Below are 14,675 nucleotides of genomic sequence, written 5' to 3' on the forward strand. Positions count from 1 at the left end.
TTACGGAGTTACATGTGAATTTTACATTTTAAATATGTATATTTAACATTGGGTTTCAGTACACTGTAAAAAAAATCCCAGTAAAATTTACGGTAAAATAACATATTTCATTAACTGATATAATGTTAATTTACCAACATAATGAAGTTCTAATATCTGTTTTGTATCTTTATAATACACTGACTGTCACCAAACACAGTGGTGATGAGTCACATGATGAATCAAAGTTCATCACAAGCAGCTTTTCCACAAGCTGAGGAAAACAATACTAATATATAGAAGGTGCACACAGTGTCATTCACACACACACTAAACACCATCATGGTAACATGCATGAAATTTTAAAAATGCAATAAACATTAATTTAACAACATTAGATGTAACATAAAAACCTAATGTACATAACTTATTAGAAAAAAATGAGAAAAATTAGTTATTTCAACAAAAATATATCAAATGTGAAGTGTCACGCAGGGAATTGTGGGAATGTCAATTTACGTTTTTTCACTGTAAATTTTACAATGAATTGTTATTTTTCACTTCCAAAAACTGTGAATTTAACGGTATTTTACCGTAGAATTACATTAAATGTACCGTTAGATCTATTACAGTTATTCACCGTATATAGTACGGAAACTTTCTGTAAACCAATTAACAGTTTTTCACCGCAGCATTTTTACAATCTTTTACTGTTAAAATCACAGTAATTTTTTACAGTGTAGGTGTCTATGTAATTTGCCTAAATGAAATTGCAGCATGGAGCCGATGGTGAGCTGAAAGACATCAGCCAACAGAGGTAAACATACAAAAATGCACCAGAATCTAGCCAAATAGGCTTAAAGGTGTAGCACTTTTCAAGAGCATTGTGAACTAATGAGATATACTTGTATTAACCTAGGAGCTAATTTCACTTTAGGTGCCTTCACCGTAGCCTACATTACATCTGACATTACAACAGTTTTTACAGTTGTCCAATTTGAGAGGCTGTTCAGTTTGTGCGGTAACAGTAAGTGAGGCCATAAAATATTTCATTAACTGTCATTAACTATCATGGACATATAAAGATTCACATATTTTAATGTTGAAAAAAGTGAAAAATGTCTTTATATTATGCATTAAAAAACAAAAATTAATATAAATTAACAGACAAGTAATAGTTAAAGGCTTTCTATAATTAAGAAATTAGATTAATCATGATTCTGAATAAGACTAAATGTTTGATTTATTACTGCAATTATTGACTTCAAATAAAAGAAGAACACAATCGATACGGACAGATCTTTTAGTTAATTATGTAAAAATGATCATATAGTGTATAAAAGGTCAGGTCACTGAAGTATTTGGCCTTTTTGTTGCAGACGGGCCTCATCTTTGTGCAACAAGGCACACTCTTCCAGGAGAAATCCTTGTTGGCATCCTGCGACACAGAAGCACACAAAGCATTCCGGGGATTCTCTGGATGCCCAATGGCCCAATTTGTGTAGTTCACACTGTATTCGCTGTCATTGCCGTTCTTCCAGTACCACTCTAATGTGAGCAGACTGCGCCGCAGCCCGATCCAGAAGTACCCGGGAACGCCGTCTTTTTGCAGAAAGTTGGTCATCTCCTTTTGGGCCCTTGCTCTGCTTGGTGTGCTCATCTGGAAAGTTATATTTATGCAGTAATCATGGGATTCAGGCCACGTCATGACATCAGTAGTGGTTTTATATTGTGCGGGATCAGCCATACAGCCATCACGATCTATTTACATACAAAACATACACTGACATTTTCAGTATGCACTGTGAATTTTGATTTCATTCATATTTTAATGTAACAATGTATGTTGGTCAATTACTTTTAATATTTCAATATTAATCTTATTTTGCTTCATCTGTGCACATTATTGTACAAGAAAAATGTGTGTTATTTACATAAGGAAACAATAGGAACACCTTTTGTTTGTTTGTTTGTTTAAGTTTATCCAAGCTAGTCTTTTCGATGTGATGAAAATAGACACTGTCTTGATTTTTACTGTCAAGCTCTAAAAATGTCAGTACGATTTTTTTCATGTTTTTGACAGAACTTTCAGTCACTTTAGTTAAGGGTCCAATTCTATCTATTAACTATTAAAGGAGACCTATTATGTAAAATTCACTTTTATAAAGTGTTTGAACACCAATGTGTGTCCGCAGTGTGTGAGAACCACCATTTTTTTTAATAATTCCCATAAAGTCTCTTCAAACGCTCTGATTCAGATTCCCCACTACAATGACGTAATTGTAGGAAGAAGCCCCGCCCAGCTGGTGATGATCTCCATAGTCACTGAGGACGTCATGGTTAAATTTAATTTTCATTGCAAATGTCCTTAAGAAAATCAGTAAAGTCTTATACATTTGCGCCAATCATTTTGCACTGGACTGCTTCACAAACGAGGGTCTTTTCAACGACTCGAACAAATAAGGCTGAACACCGCTACTGACAGTTTCTGAGTTTTCAGTGCGTACGATTGTCCTGTTTTGTTGTTGCCAGTGTTCTAGCAATCTGATTCTGGCCTACACCGTTATGCTGGAGAGTGAACTCTTGAAGCTCCGCCCTCTTCTTGAAAGTGGGCTGGGAGCACCAGCTCATTTGCATTTAAAGGGACACATACAAAATCTGCACATTTTTGCTCACCAAATTTTAACATGCTATAAAAAATATCTGTGGGTTATTTTGAGCTAAAACTTAAAATATACACTCTAACATCTGAAACTTATTTTACATCTAGTAAAAAGGGGCTTTATAGGTCCCCTTTAACTCTGACTTTGCCTCAATAATCTCTTAATTACTGAAATATTATTGCCATTTAAAATAACTGTCTTCACTTTGAATATATTGTAAAATATAATTTACTCATGTGATGCAAAGCTGAATTTTCAGCATCATTACTCCAGTCTTCAGTCACATGATCCTTCAGAAATAATTCTAATGCAGATTTGGTGCTCAGAAACATTTCTTATTATTATTATTATTATTATTATCAATATTAAAAACATTTGTGCATTATAATATATATATATATATATATATTTTTTTTTTTTTTTGTAAACTGTAATACATTTTGTTTTCAGGATTCTTAAAAGAATAAAAAGTTCAAAAGAACATTTATTTTAAACAGATTTTTTTTTGTAACAATATAAATGTTTACTGTCACTTTTGATCAATTTAATGTATCCTTACTGAATAAAAGTATTAATTTCTTTCAAAAAAATAAAAATCTTACTAACCCCAAACTTTTGTGTGGTTAAATCCAGTTTCAAGTCATGTGTCAAACTATTGATAATTATCCAGATTTTGCTGATCACTAAAGCGACCCAATCACTAGCCGATCAATTCCTGATCTGATAGATCAAATAAATTCAAATCCATACATTCTGCCATACATTTTTTTTTCTTCAGAAGTAAAATAGGTTGTAAACAACATTTCATATTGACTTTAATCAATCAAAGTAATGATCACATTCACTCTTGGATAAAAAAGGTATAATTTTACCTGGATTTTCATTTAAAATCACAGCTGGGCCTCCGTAAGGAATTCCACTCTCCATCCTCTCAAACATGTACACTCCGATCCTGGAGGTTGGATGCCAGATGACATGCGTGCCACTAATCGGCACCGATACTGAGGAGTAGTTCGAACTGGTAATGGTTTTCCAGTCAGTGGATGAAAGCAAATCACCGTCTATATGAACATCACCCCTACTTGCTGTTTCAGCTATGATAAAGGCCTCACCTTCTGTTGAGTTTATCTGCAGCAGGTAACAGGCAGCGAACATGGTTTCTGGCATGAGTTCTAAGATGAGGCCTGGACTGATAAGCCTGATGGACACATTATTTGATGCCGTGATGAACTGAGATCCACTTTCAAGGTACGGGAAATAAATTAGATCTGAAGAATCTGAGGCTAGAATTTTAATATTCTGTCCTCTGTGCATGACCTTCATTGCGGATGTCACTTGCAGCCAAGTTGAATTCAGGTTCTTCAACGACGGCACAACAAAAGTCTGACCCCACAGATTTTGGGGGAGAACATGGTTCACCACCGTGTTACAATCACACCCGGTAGTTTCTACACATGGATGAGTCAAAAGCACAGCCACGGTGTTACTGGAGTACACTTTAATCTCTGATCCGTGGGTTTGGAACTGGAAAAGTTCATAAGGTCTGAGCGTAAAGTTAAAGGCTTTTTGAGCATTCGTGCCAACTGTTTGGATAGAGATGGCGTTCATGATGTTCTCAGCATTGATAATGATCAGCCTGAATGAACTGTATCTCCAGCTGTCCGTAGCTAACAGATCTGCCATACTGGACGAGGACGCCATCATCTGATTGTAATTGTTAAAGGGGATTGAATACAGCTTTCCAAGATTCTTTACAGGTTGAACGAAATGAGACTGCACGCTGTCCCCGTGCTGACTGATCCAAAGCACCACGATCAATTTGGTGCTATTGACTCGGACAAAATAAAGGGAGCGTGTGAACCGATATTGCTCGACATACTTGGGAAAATGTACAGTTTTAGTCTGCCCGGGTTGTAGCTTTTCATTATATACGTTTGTGTAGTTGATGGTGATTGAGACGGCGGTGTCATTGTAGAAAGCAGTAATTTTGAGCGTGTTGGAGGACCCTCGTGGATGGTAGTAGGAAATGCTCTCCGGGAATGCCGTGATGAAGTCTTTTCCATAGCTCTCCACTGACAGCCCTGTCAAATCATCAGTTTAGAGTTCATTGTTTTAGTACAGAGATATATTGATATAACATTCCCACAAATCAGCACAGTAAGATTTCCTACAGTTTTCGAGTTTCATGTCTCTCTTATCACTCTGCACTCTTACTTCTCACATAATCATATCATTTCAACTCAAATCAATATTTCAAGCTAGGAGAATGTACATACAGATGATTTAATAAATAAACTCGGACATGGTGAAGACCTGGCTATCTTCTTAATGACCATCTAAATACACACTCTTAAAAATAAAGGTTGGTTTTCACGCCAAATAGTTCTAGGAACTCAGTTCTAGGAACTAGCCATTAGGATAGTTCCCAGAGAACTAATTTCTACCCTGGGCCATGTTCCTGTTTGCATTCGCACCGCCAATAGGAACTAAGAAGCGGCAGACAGCGGCATCTTTAAAGGTGCCCTAGATTCAAAAATTGAATTTACCTCGGCATAGTTAAATAACAAGAGTTCAGTACATGGAAATGACATACAGTGAGTTTCAAACTCCATTGTTTCCTCCTTCTTATATAAATCTCATTTGTTTAAAAGACCTCCGAAGAACAGGCGAATCTCAACATAACACCGACTGTTACATAACAGTTGGGATCATAAATATGTACACCCTCAATATTTGCATATGCCAGCCCATGTTCCCAACATTATGAAAGGCATTAGACAAGGGCAAAAAGTCTGGATCTGTGCAGAGCCGAATCAACAGACTAGGTAAGCAAGCAAGAACAATAGCAAAAAATGGCAGATGGAGCAATAATAACTGACATGATTCATGATAACATGATATTTTTAGTGATATTTGTAAATTGTCCTTCTAAATGTTTCATTAGCATGTTGCTAATGTACTGTTAAATGTGGTTAAAGTTACCATCGTTTCTTACTGTATTCACGGAGACAAGAGCCGTCGCTATTTTATTTTTTAAACACTTGCAGTCTGTATAATTCATAAACACAACTTCATTCTTTATAAATCTCTCCAACAGTGTAGCATTAGCCGTTAGCCACGGATCACAGCATCAAACTCATTCAGAATCAAATGTAAACAACAAAATAAACACTGTACTTACGCAATTAAACATGCTACATGACAAACAAAGATCCATTTCGAGGGTTATATTAGCTGTTTGAACTTTTTTTATGTTGTTTAAGGCAAGCGCGAGCTCTTGGGGCCTGGAACACCAGATTTAAAGGGCCACACACCCTGAATCGGCTCATTTCTAATTATGCCCCAAAATAGGCAGTTAAAAAAATGAATTAAAAAAAAAATCTATGGGGTATTTTGAGCTGAAACTTCACAGACACATTCAGGGGACACCTTAGACTTATATTACATCTTTAAAAAAAAAGTTCTAGGGCACTTTTAAGCGCAGCATTTATAAACGCTAAAAAACTGTGAATGGAGGATGCCGTGATCAGAGCTGTGTTTGTTGTGTGTCGTGGGTTTTGTGATAATGGAGATGGAATGTAAACGCATAATTTAAGCAACTGAAAGAGCAAAAAGTTGGGCTAAATCTCCTATGACAACTTTCAGTATTACATATCATCGAGGTGGAGAAAAGAACACAACCCTAAAGACAACAGGTAAATGTTGTTATCGCTGTTTTCCATGTTCGTGAAGTAAATATGTTTACACAGCTTTTTAAAAATGCCAGGTGCCGGTGTTTGATATGCGTTTGACCAATCAATGTACACTCACGTCACTACATCCATAGAACCTTTCCATTGCACAAAAGGTTGTGTTTAGTGGAAAATATTTTTTTGAAAAAAATGGTTCTTTTAAGAACTGTTCATTAAAAAGTTCTTTGGGGAACCCAAAGTGGTTCTTCTATGGAATTACTACAAATCCCCCCTTCTGAAGCCTTTATTTTTAAGAGTGTACTATCCTTTACATACAGTATATTGCAGTAAAATACAATACCATTGGTGTAATCAAGACCGATGAGAAAACCAAGGAATTTTATAGCATTTGTGATTCCTGTCACTTTCTTCAGAGAGAAAAAAAAATCAACTTTGAACATAAATGTGTGAAAATGTGTGAAAATGTGAAAGATGATTTACCCTGGCAAACCAGTGACATGAAGAGAAGATTGAACAGCATCACTCCGTGGTTCTCGGCTGATTTGAGCAGCTACTGGTGTTATAACAGCCTAGATGGAAAAAATCTGACAATCAAGAAGAAGAATAATCATGAAGGTTAATTGATACACGAAATGTAAAATAACAAAATATACACAAGATTTTGCAGGGAATGTGATTCATATAGAAAATATAGAGCACTGTAGAAGGTGAAGCTATGCGAGGAAATATTTTCTACCTGAACTGACCTTAAAAATGAGGTTGAATCAGTCATAATAAATAATATATTAGACTTATTATGAATTTACTGAATAAAACCCTGAAATGTAGATGTAAAACTATGAGTGCTATAAAAGTCTACATGGATTAAAGTTATAAACATAACCAAAAACTTCTTGATTTAAATGGTTCTTAAGTTTATGATTGCAATACAGACAGAAAGTTCATAAACATGCCCATGTAGTACAGTATTAATATCTAACATTCTGTTGTGTCATATATTATCAATAAGACTTACCTGATGCTTCAAGGCCAAAGGTCGTCTTCTCTCTGAGCAATATTATCTTCATTTGTGTGTTTTTCCAGCAACAAAGGCACATTTTGCATTCAAAACACATTTAGTGTCTCCACACAAGTTTGCATAATGAGCTGTTGACATATGGCTATTTGTCACATAACACGTGCTGTATATTTTTACAGCAGTCATCACTCAGTTTATCACTGCCATTAAAGGCTAAATGATGCATGCACCAGTCTTGAGGTCTGAAAGCTTATGTTTATTTGAATTCTTCAACTTATAAATATGACATTCATGTATACAAATATGATGATGCTATGTGGAGATGGTTTTTAAAAGTATTTATTATAAATGACTTGTTTCTTAAAAATGAATGTGCCCTTTTAAACTTTTATCAAAATAACTTCCCCTACTTCTTGCAGAAATATGTCTTCTCTGATGGTGTTTACTGGTGAGAGGGCGGGACAACCTGTCACTCACATGAGATCACAGTAATAGCAAACCACAAGCATCCAATCAATGCACTATGGACAAAATGAAGTCCCACCCTACATTTTTTCTTATTCAAGAAGCCATTTCACTCGGATATACATTACAGCAGGGAAGAAAAGACTATCACGACTTGTAATGTTTCATGCTGACTATATACCTTGAAATCTGTTTATGAATGTCTTTTTTGAAAGTATGCATCTAATACAAAGTGCTGATGACTGCATATAAATCCATGTTTCTAGATAAACAATGTGAACACTGTGAATAAGATCTAGACTACATACAATGTTCATGGTTACAAAGGCAATGTGAACTTCTTGGAGGAATTTGTGACCAAACAACTTCATATCTACCTATTTGTGATCTAACATCTTTAATCTGTTCTATTTAAACTAGAGCTATTTTGGAAGTTTAAGTAGGTTTGTATATTAACAATATATCATTTAATGGTGTATACAGCTATGAATTGTAAAATATAAAGAAACAAAAATGTTATACTCAGATGTCCTGGCCAGTTTTTACTATACATCTTCATTTTTTCCAGCATTACTATTAGAATTACTACCTTTCTCATTTGAAATATCATTTGAAATGGGAAAATACAGAGGAAAGTAAAGAGCCCTTGTGTAGCAGATAGACTTCAACTGAGTACAGCAGGGCACACTTTTCCAATGGAAATCCATGTTTAAATTTGGGAATACTGAAGCGCACATGCCCTTCTCAGCAACACTTGGCTCCCCGGTTCCCCACTGCGTGTATGTCATATTGTATGCATTCTTACCCCTCTGCCAATACCACTCTAATGTGAGCAGACTACGGCGCAGTCCGATCCAGAGCCTCTCATTTAAACCTTCACTGTTCAGAATGTCAACCATCTCCATTTGGGCCGCTTTATTGCTCGGACTGAAAAGCTCGTCACTTACGAGTATACAGTTTTGATGGGATTCAGGCCAGGTTTGAGGTTTAAAGATGACGTTGAACTTGGAAGGGACCAATGCACAGCCTAAAGGGTCTAAATGCAGACAAACACAAATCTCTTGTTTGAATAAGCAGTGCAGGCTTAGCATAGCACACTGAGTAACTAAAATCCAATTACACAAATGTGTTTTCCTTAGTTAGTCATTTTGTAAGTTGGTTTCAAATACTTTGTTCAAAACTGTCATAAATTGCCAATTGCCTACTTGATAAAATCCACTAGATGCCAAATGCGTCTTTCCGCGTTGACGGACAAAGGAGTATACTTTGAAAGGCTTGCGCGCTCAACTGTTTATGAGATAAAGCGGAACACGGAAAATTAAGTATACCCGGGCCTTTACTCACCTTCAAGTTGTTCTAAACCTTCCCCATTGACTTCCATAGTACTTTTTTTTCCCAACATACTATGGAAGTCACTGTCACCATCAACTGTTTGGTAACCCATACTCTTCAAAATATCTTCTTTTGTGTTCAGCAGAAGAAAGAAATTCATACAGGTTTGGATGGAACAACTTGGTGAGTAAATGATGACAGAATTTTAATTTTTGGGTGAACTAGCCTTTTACCTAGGGCTGGGTAAAAATATTCTCGATTTTAATCGATTCTCATTTTTACGAAACAATATCGATTCTTATATCCCAAGAATTGATCAGTCTGTCCTGTTTTCAGTTGAAGAACGGAAAATTGTAGCGAACCTCCGTACAATAAATTGCAATAATCTTTGTGCTTTGTAACTTTTGATATGAAACAAAGTCTCAGATTTCAAATTACATCCATTTTATTATGAAATTCAAAAAAATAAATACCATTTTGGTGCAGTTTAATGTGGCGTGACAGATCGCTGTAGCACATCAGATCAAGAGAAGCTACAGCATGTGAACTGATCCTCTCCTCCGCTTTAATACCAGTTACAGCACGAAATAAACATGAATGAACATCTGAATGTTAAAAGGTACAGTACAACTTATCGAAATCCGTATCATGTCACATGTAATCGCTAAATCAGTGTTTCAACCGCGGAAAGACGTCAGTCAAACAGCTCATAAACAATATGTCGTAAAGTCACATTTACCTCAGAAAAACCATATTCAGTGACCATAAACTCAATTTAAGTGTTTGTATACAAAAAGTTAATTTAACCTTCAATATTATAGTAATAATGTAGTACCAACTCCCATGTATAGTTTACAGCATTAGTTGAGATATTTTTATACGTACTGTACCTTATATAGCCAAAATAATCGATATTGAATCGGAATAGAATTGCAAGCTTATGAAAAGAAATAGAATCGAATCGTGACATGTGTGTCAATACCCAGCCCTACCTTTGAACCAAAAGGTTTAACTTTGCTCTTATTGTTAGGACAGGAGTATATTTAATATTTAATAATATCAGGTTAGGGCACCTTGTCACATTGTGTTTTATATTTTATTTATTAATTACAATTTCTATTAGAAAAACAATGGTTTGATATTTTGTAGGTTACCATATACATATTTGTTGTTTCATGAATTGTTTAAATTTTGCTGAAAATCCTTTAATTGTATTAATAATGGGAGGTTTTCATTGTGACAACATGTCTTGCTATTGGGTCAACATGTGTTCAGTTAACTTTATCTGTATTTCCTGTGCAATAATAGAGGGAAACAACATATGTGTCTATATAGAAACTGACTTACACAAAAATAAATCTAATTTTAGAAATAGTAATGTGAAAACTAGCCCCATTTCCACCTTGAAAGTTCCCCCCAAAAATGAAATTCTGTCATTATTCATTAATAATCATTAATACCACCATTTCATTCCAAACCTATATAATTTTCTTCTGTGGAACACAAAAATATATATATATATTTTGAAGAACTCTTTTTGTCTTTACAATGAAAGTCAATTAGGTCCAAAAAAAAACATATATGGACTTTTGGCATGAGGGAGAGTAAATAATGACAGATTTTTTCATATTTGGATGAACTTTCTCTTTAAACTTTAAAGCATTTCATACATTGTGTTGATGTTAGAAGAATACACTGCAACCCAAAAAAGAACAATAATGAGCGTAGCCTAATAAATATGTTTCTTACCTGGTTTTGCACTTAAAGATACAGCTGGGCCTCCATACACATTTGTTCCCTTCTCAAACACGTACACGGCAATCTTTGTGGATGGATGCCAAATGACGTGCGAGCCATTAAGAGACACTAAAACCGATGAGTACTCTGAATTGGCGACGGTGCTCCATTTAGCAGATGAAAGCAAATCACCATCTATATACACACTATCCATGTAGTCCGTTTCTGCAATCACTAAGGCCTTGGCATCTGTCGAGCTGACAGGCACTACTAAGTAGCATGCAGAGAACCTGGATTGTGGGATCGGTTCAATGATGAAACCTGGACTGACAAGCCTGAGGGAAGCAGGATCAGATGTGTTGATGAACTGAGATCCTGACTGCAAAGATGGGAGAGACAGGAGTTTTGAGGAACTGGCTTCCAAAGTACCCGATTCCAGATGCCCGCCACTGGCAGTGATATTCGTTGAGGACGTCAGATGTAGCCAAACGTTACTTGTTTTCAGGATTGAGGGTACAACGAATCTTCTATCCCACTGAGAGTTGGGATAAAGCTGGTTCACCACCATGTTGCATCTGCATTCGGCCATTTCTACACATGGATGGGTCATCATCACAGCTACTATATAATTAGATTTAACTGCAATTTCTGTCCCATCGGTTTGGAGCTGGAGAACGCTGTACGGATCAAGTGTGTGCACCTTGTTTTCAGCCATTTTTACAATTGTGACATAATTATTTACATTTTCTCCATTGATAATAACCAGCCTGAAGGTGCTGTATATCTTGCTGAAATTTCTTGTCAACTGATAGAAAGTATTAATCATCTTGCTGTAATTCAGCGAGGGGATGGAATAAAACGTACCGAGATTTTTCACAGGCTGAACGACATTAGTTTGTACACTATCTCCTCGCTGACTGATCGACAGCACCACGATGTGGTCCGTGCTGCTGATTCTGACGGTCCGATGAGTTTGAGTGAAACGGTATTCCTCAATATCCAGCGGCAGGGTCACAGTTACAGGTTTTCCTGCCGGAAGTGTGTCCTTGTATTTCCAACCGTCTGAGGTGGAGACTGTCACCACGGTGTCGGCATAGAGAGCGGTGATTTTGAGAGAATTCACTGGACTAACTGGATAGTGGAAGGCTATGTTCTCTGGGAATGCTGTGATGAATTTTATTCCAAGACTGTCCCATGACTGGCCTGTCAAATGAAGAGTTATTAAAGGGATAGTTCACCCAAAAATGACAATTTATTTACTCACCCTCAAGTTGTGCCAAACCTGTATTTCTTTCTTCTGCTGAACACAAAGAAGATTTTTTTTAAAGAATGTCGTTATCCAAAAAGCTGATGGACCACATTGACTTCCATAGTTTTTTTTTTCATACTGTGGAAGTCAATGTGGTCCATCAGCCGTTTGGTTACTGACATTCTTCAAAATATCTTCTTTGTGTTCAACAGAAGCAAGAAATTCATACAGGTTTGGAGCCACTTGACGGTGAGTAAATGATGACAGAGTTTTCATTTCTAGGTGAGCTATCCCTTTAATATCAAGTATCAACATGTCAAATGAACATGCTTTTTATTAGGTTTCATGTCTGCAACATATGGCAAATGGATCTATTGAGAAAGAACTAATGACACACTGCTTACCTTGGCCAAACAAAGCTGTTATCAGAAGAATAGTCAGCATGACTTCTGCCCTGCTATTAGTCACAAAAAAAGGCCATGTGACAGTATTATGACTTTGCAATATTATTTACACTGTTTGTTTAGTAACTATGCAAAACAATAATGTAAGAGTTACAGGTACGCTTGTTCATACGTCAGCAAATATAACTCTTTTCTGTTCTGTTCTAAAGGTGATGATACACAGGCAACTTTTTGAGCAATGTCGCCGGGCAATTTTGCTGAGCGATGTTGCTTGGGCACTTTCCCATTAAGAATGGGCAACAAATTTCGACCTAAAGAATCCAGATAGAAATTTCTCATTTTTCCCATTCTCAATATGGAAAGTTCAACAACGTTCGACCAACATTGCCCAGCAATATTGTTTAAAATGTTCCCCCATGTATCATCACCTTAAGGTGTTCTTAGAAACTAGAAAAATGAAGGCACCCCCTCCCCCAAGTTGTCATTACATTAAGTCTGCCGTCTTTCTGACAATTTAACTGTTATTTTAAATTATAAGAACTTAAATAAATTACATGCAAACTGTTATCTTTATTTACATTGTTTTATGTGATTAATATAATGAAATGTACAAAGTGCATAGACAATCGACAACATCACATAAACACAAGAAAACACATGAACTCACTCAGATGTCAACACTTGATGCATAAAGCACTACAAGAGACACTGATCATTTCAAGCAGACAAATAACTTGACATCGCAACACAAGAAACTGATTTTAAAATGTAAATAATGCATTTATATCATTTTTATGTAAATAAAACAATAGGAATACTATTGTTCTTAGATTTAATTTTTTTTTTTTAGTATTCATGAAGACTGTTTAAGCACTTTCATGAATGAGAATGAACTAATAAATATTCTAAAATAGTTCTTGTTCTCTCAGGCACTTAGAGTACATGGTACAATCATAATTTCTCATACAATACTAGCATCATGTTGCTATTTCTACACTCTAAAAAATGCTGGGTTAAAAACAACCCAAGTTGGGTTGAAAATGGACAAACCCAGCAATTGGGTTGTTTTAACCCAGCAGTAGGGTTAAATGTTTGCCCAACCTGCTGGGTAGTTTTATTTAACTCAACTATTGTTTAAAAATTACTGTATTGCTTAATTAAAATTAACCTGAAGTATGTTGGAAATTAACATTTATTAATGTTCAATGAATAATTATTAAACAATAAACATTTATTAAATTGCTTATTAATAAATTTATATTAATAAACTATTAAATTTATATTAATAAAATATTAACGCTTATTAATAAACATTCACCTTTTGTCTATTATTGTATTATTATTGCATCTGGTTTTTAATTTCCCAACTATTTTGGGTTCATTTTAAGCTAGCAATTTTTAAATAATAGTTGGTTTAAATAAAATTACCCAGCAGGTTGGGCAAACATTTAACCCAACCGCTGGGTTAAAACAAACCAATCGCTGGGTTTGTCCATTTTCAACCCAACTCGGGTTGTTTTTAACCCAGCATTTTTAGAGTGTACTTTATAGTTATTTTGTAAATCAGTTTTATTAATATATATTAAAAAAATCACACTCAAAAAACAAAAGCATGTACATATTTCAGAGTGTTGTCATTTTTCATTGAGCTTATGTCATTTTACACCCCTAAAATCTATCAGTAAGCTTCACATATAGATTTTCTTACCTGATCAGCGTATCACAGCCTTCTCACTGAACCAAATCGCATCCGTGTCGTGTTTCATTTATAGCAAAGCATATTTGTCATTCAAAATGCATGCTCTTTTTACAGCTTTGCATAAACTGCCTCATACTACCTGAAAACATATAATGAAAAGCAGAGAACTGCAGCCACACAATCTGTTGATTTTTGATTCATTTAAACATCACAGTGTTGTTCTGAACCCAAGTAAAACTCACAGTTCACTAACTTCCCCCTTATTCAAATGTGCTAACGTTATTTTATGTTTTGTAAGAAAATGATGAAATCTGCATGTTCTTGTAGAGCTGACAAAAAAAGAAAAAGAAAAGAAATGGAGAAGTGGAGAGTAAAGGAGAAAAATGGAGAATAATGCATTCATTTGTCACTTCACATATCTCTAAAACAAAACAAGC

General features: G+C 35.5%; 1 protein-coding gene across 4 annotated transcripts; it reads right to left on the minus strand.

The window, feature by feature from the left end:
- Positions 1-1,181: 1,181 nt before the first annotated feature.
- Positions 1,182-14,668, minus strand: LOC137035959 (IgGFc-binding protein). Of its 4 annotated transcripts, none has more exons than XM_067409825.1 (6): positions 14,248-14,668; positions 12,540-12,592; positions 10,899-12,089; positions 6,815-8,853; positions 3,515-4,723; positions 1,182-1,740 (listed from the first exon to the last, which is right to left on the minus strand). In XM_067409825.1, exons 4-6 carry the CDS (start codon positions 6,852-6,854, stop codon positions 1,283-1,285), a joined length of 1,707 nt encoding a protein of 568 aa, XP_067265926.1. In that variant the 5' UTR covers positions 6,855-8,853; positions 10,899-12,089; positions 12,540-12,592; positions 14,248-14,668; the 3' UTR covers positions 1,182-1,282. The 4 variants fall into 4 exon arrangements, with proteins under 4 accessions (XP_067265926.1, XP_067265936.1, XP_067265944.1 ...); XM_067409835.1 differs by having other exon boundaries at positions 10,899-12,183; XM_067409843.1 differs by lacking the exons at positions 10,899-12,089; positions 12,540-12,592; positions 14,248-14,668 and adding an exon at positions 9,023-9,452.
- Between the last annotated feature and the right edge of the window lie 7 nt (positions 14,669-14,675).

Source organism: Chanodichthys erythropterus, chromosome 2 (assembly GCF_024489055.1).
Source record: "Chanodichthys erythropterus isolate Z2021 chromosome 2, ASM2448905v1, whole genome shotgun sequence".
In the NCBI taxonomy this organism is placed as follows: domain Eukaryota; kingdom Metazoa; phylum Chordata; class Actinopteri; order Cypriniformes; family Xenocyprididae; genus Chanodichthys; species Chanodichthys erythropterus.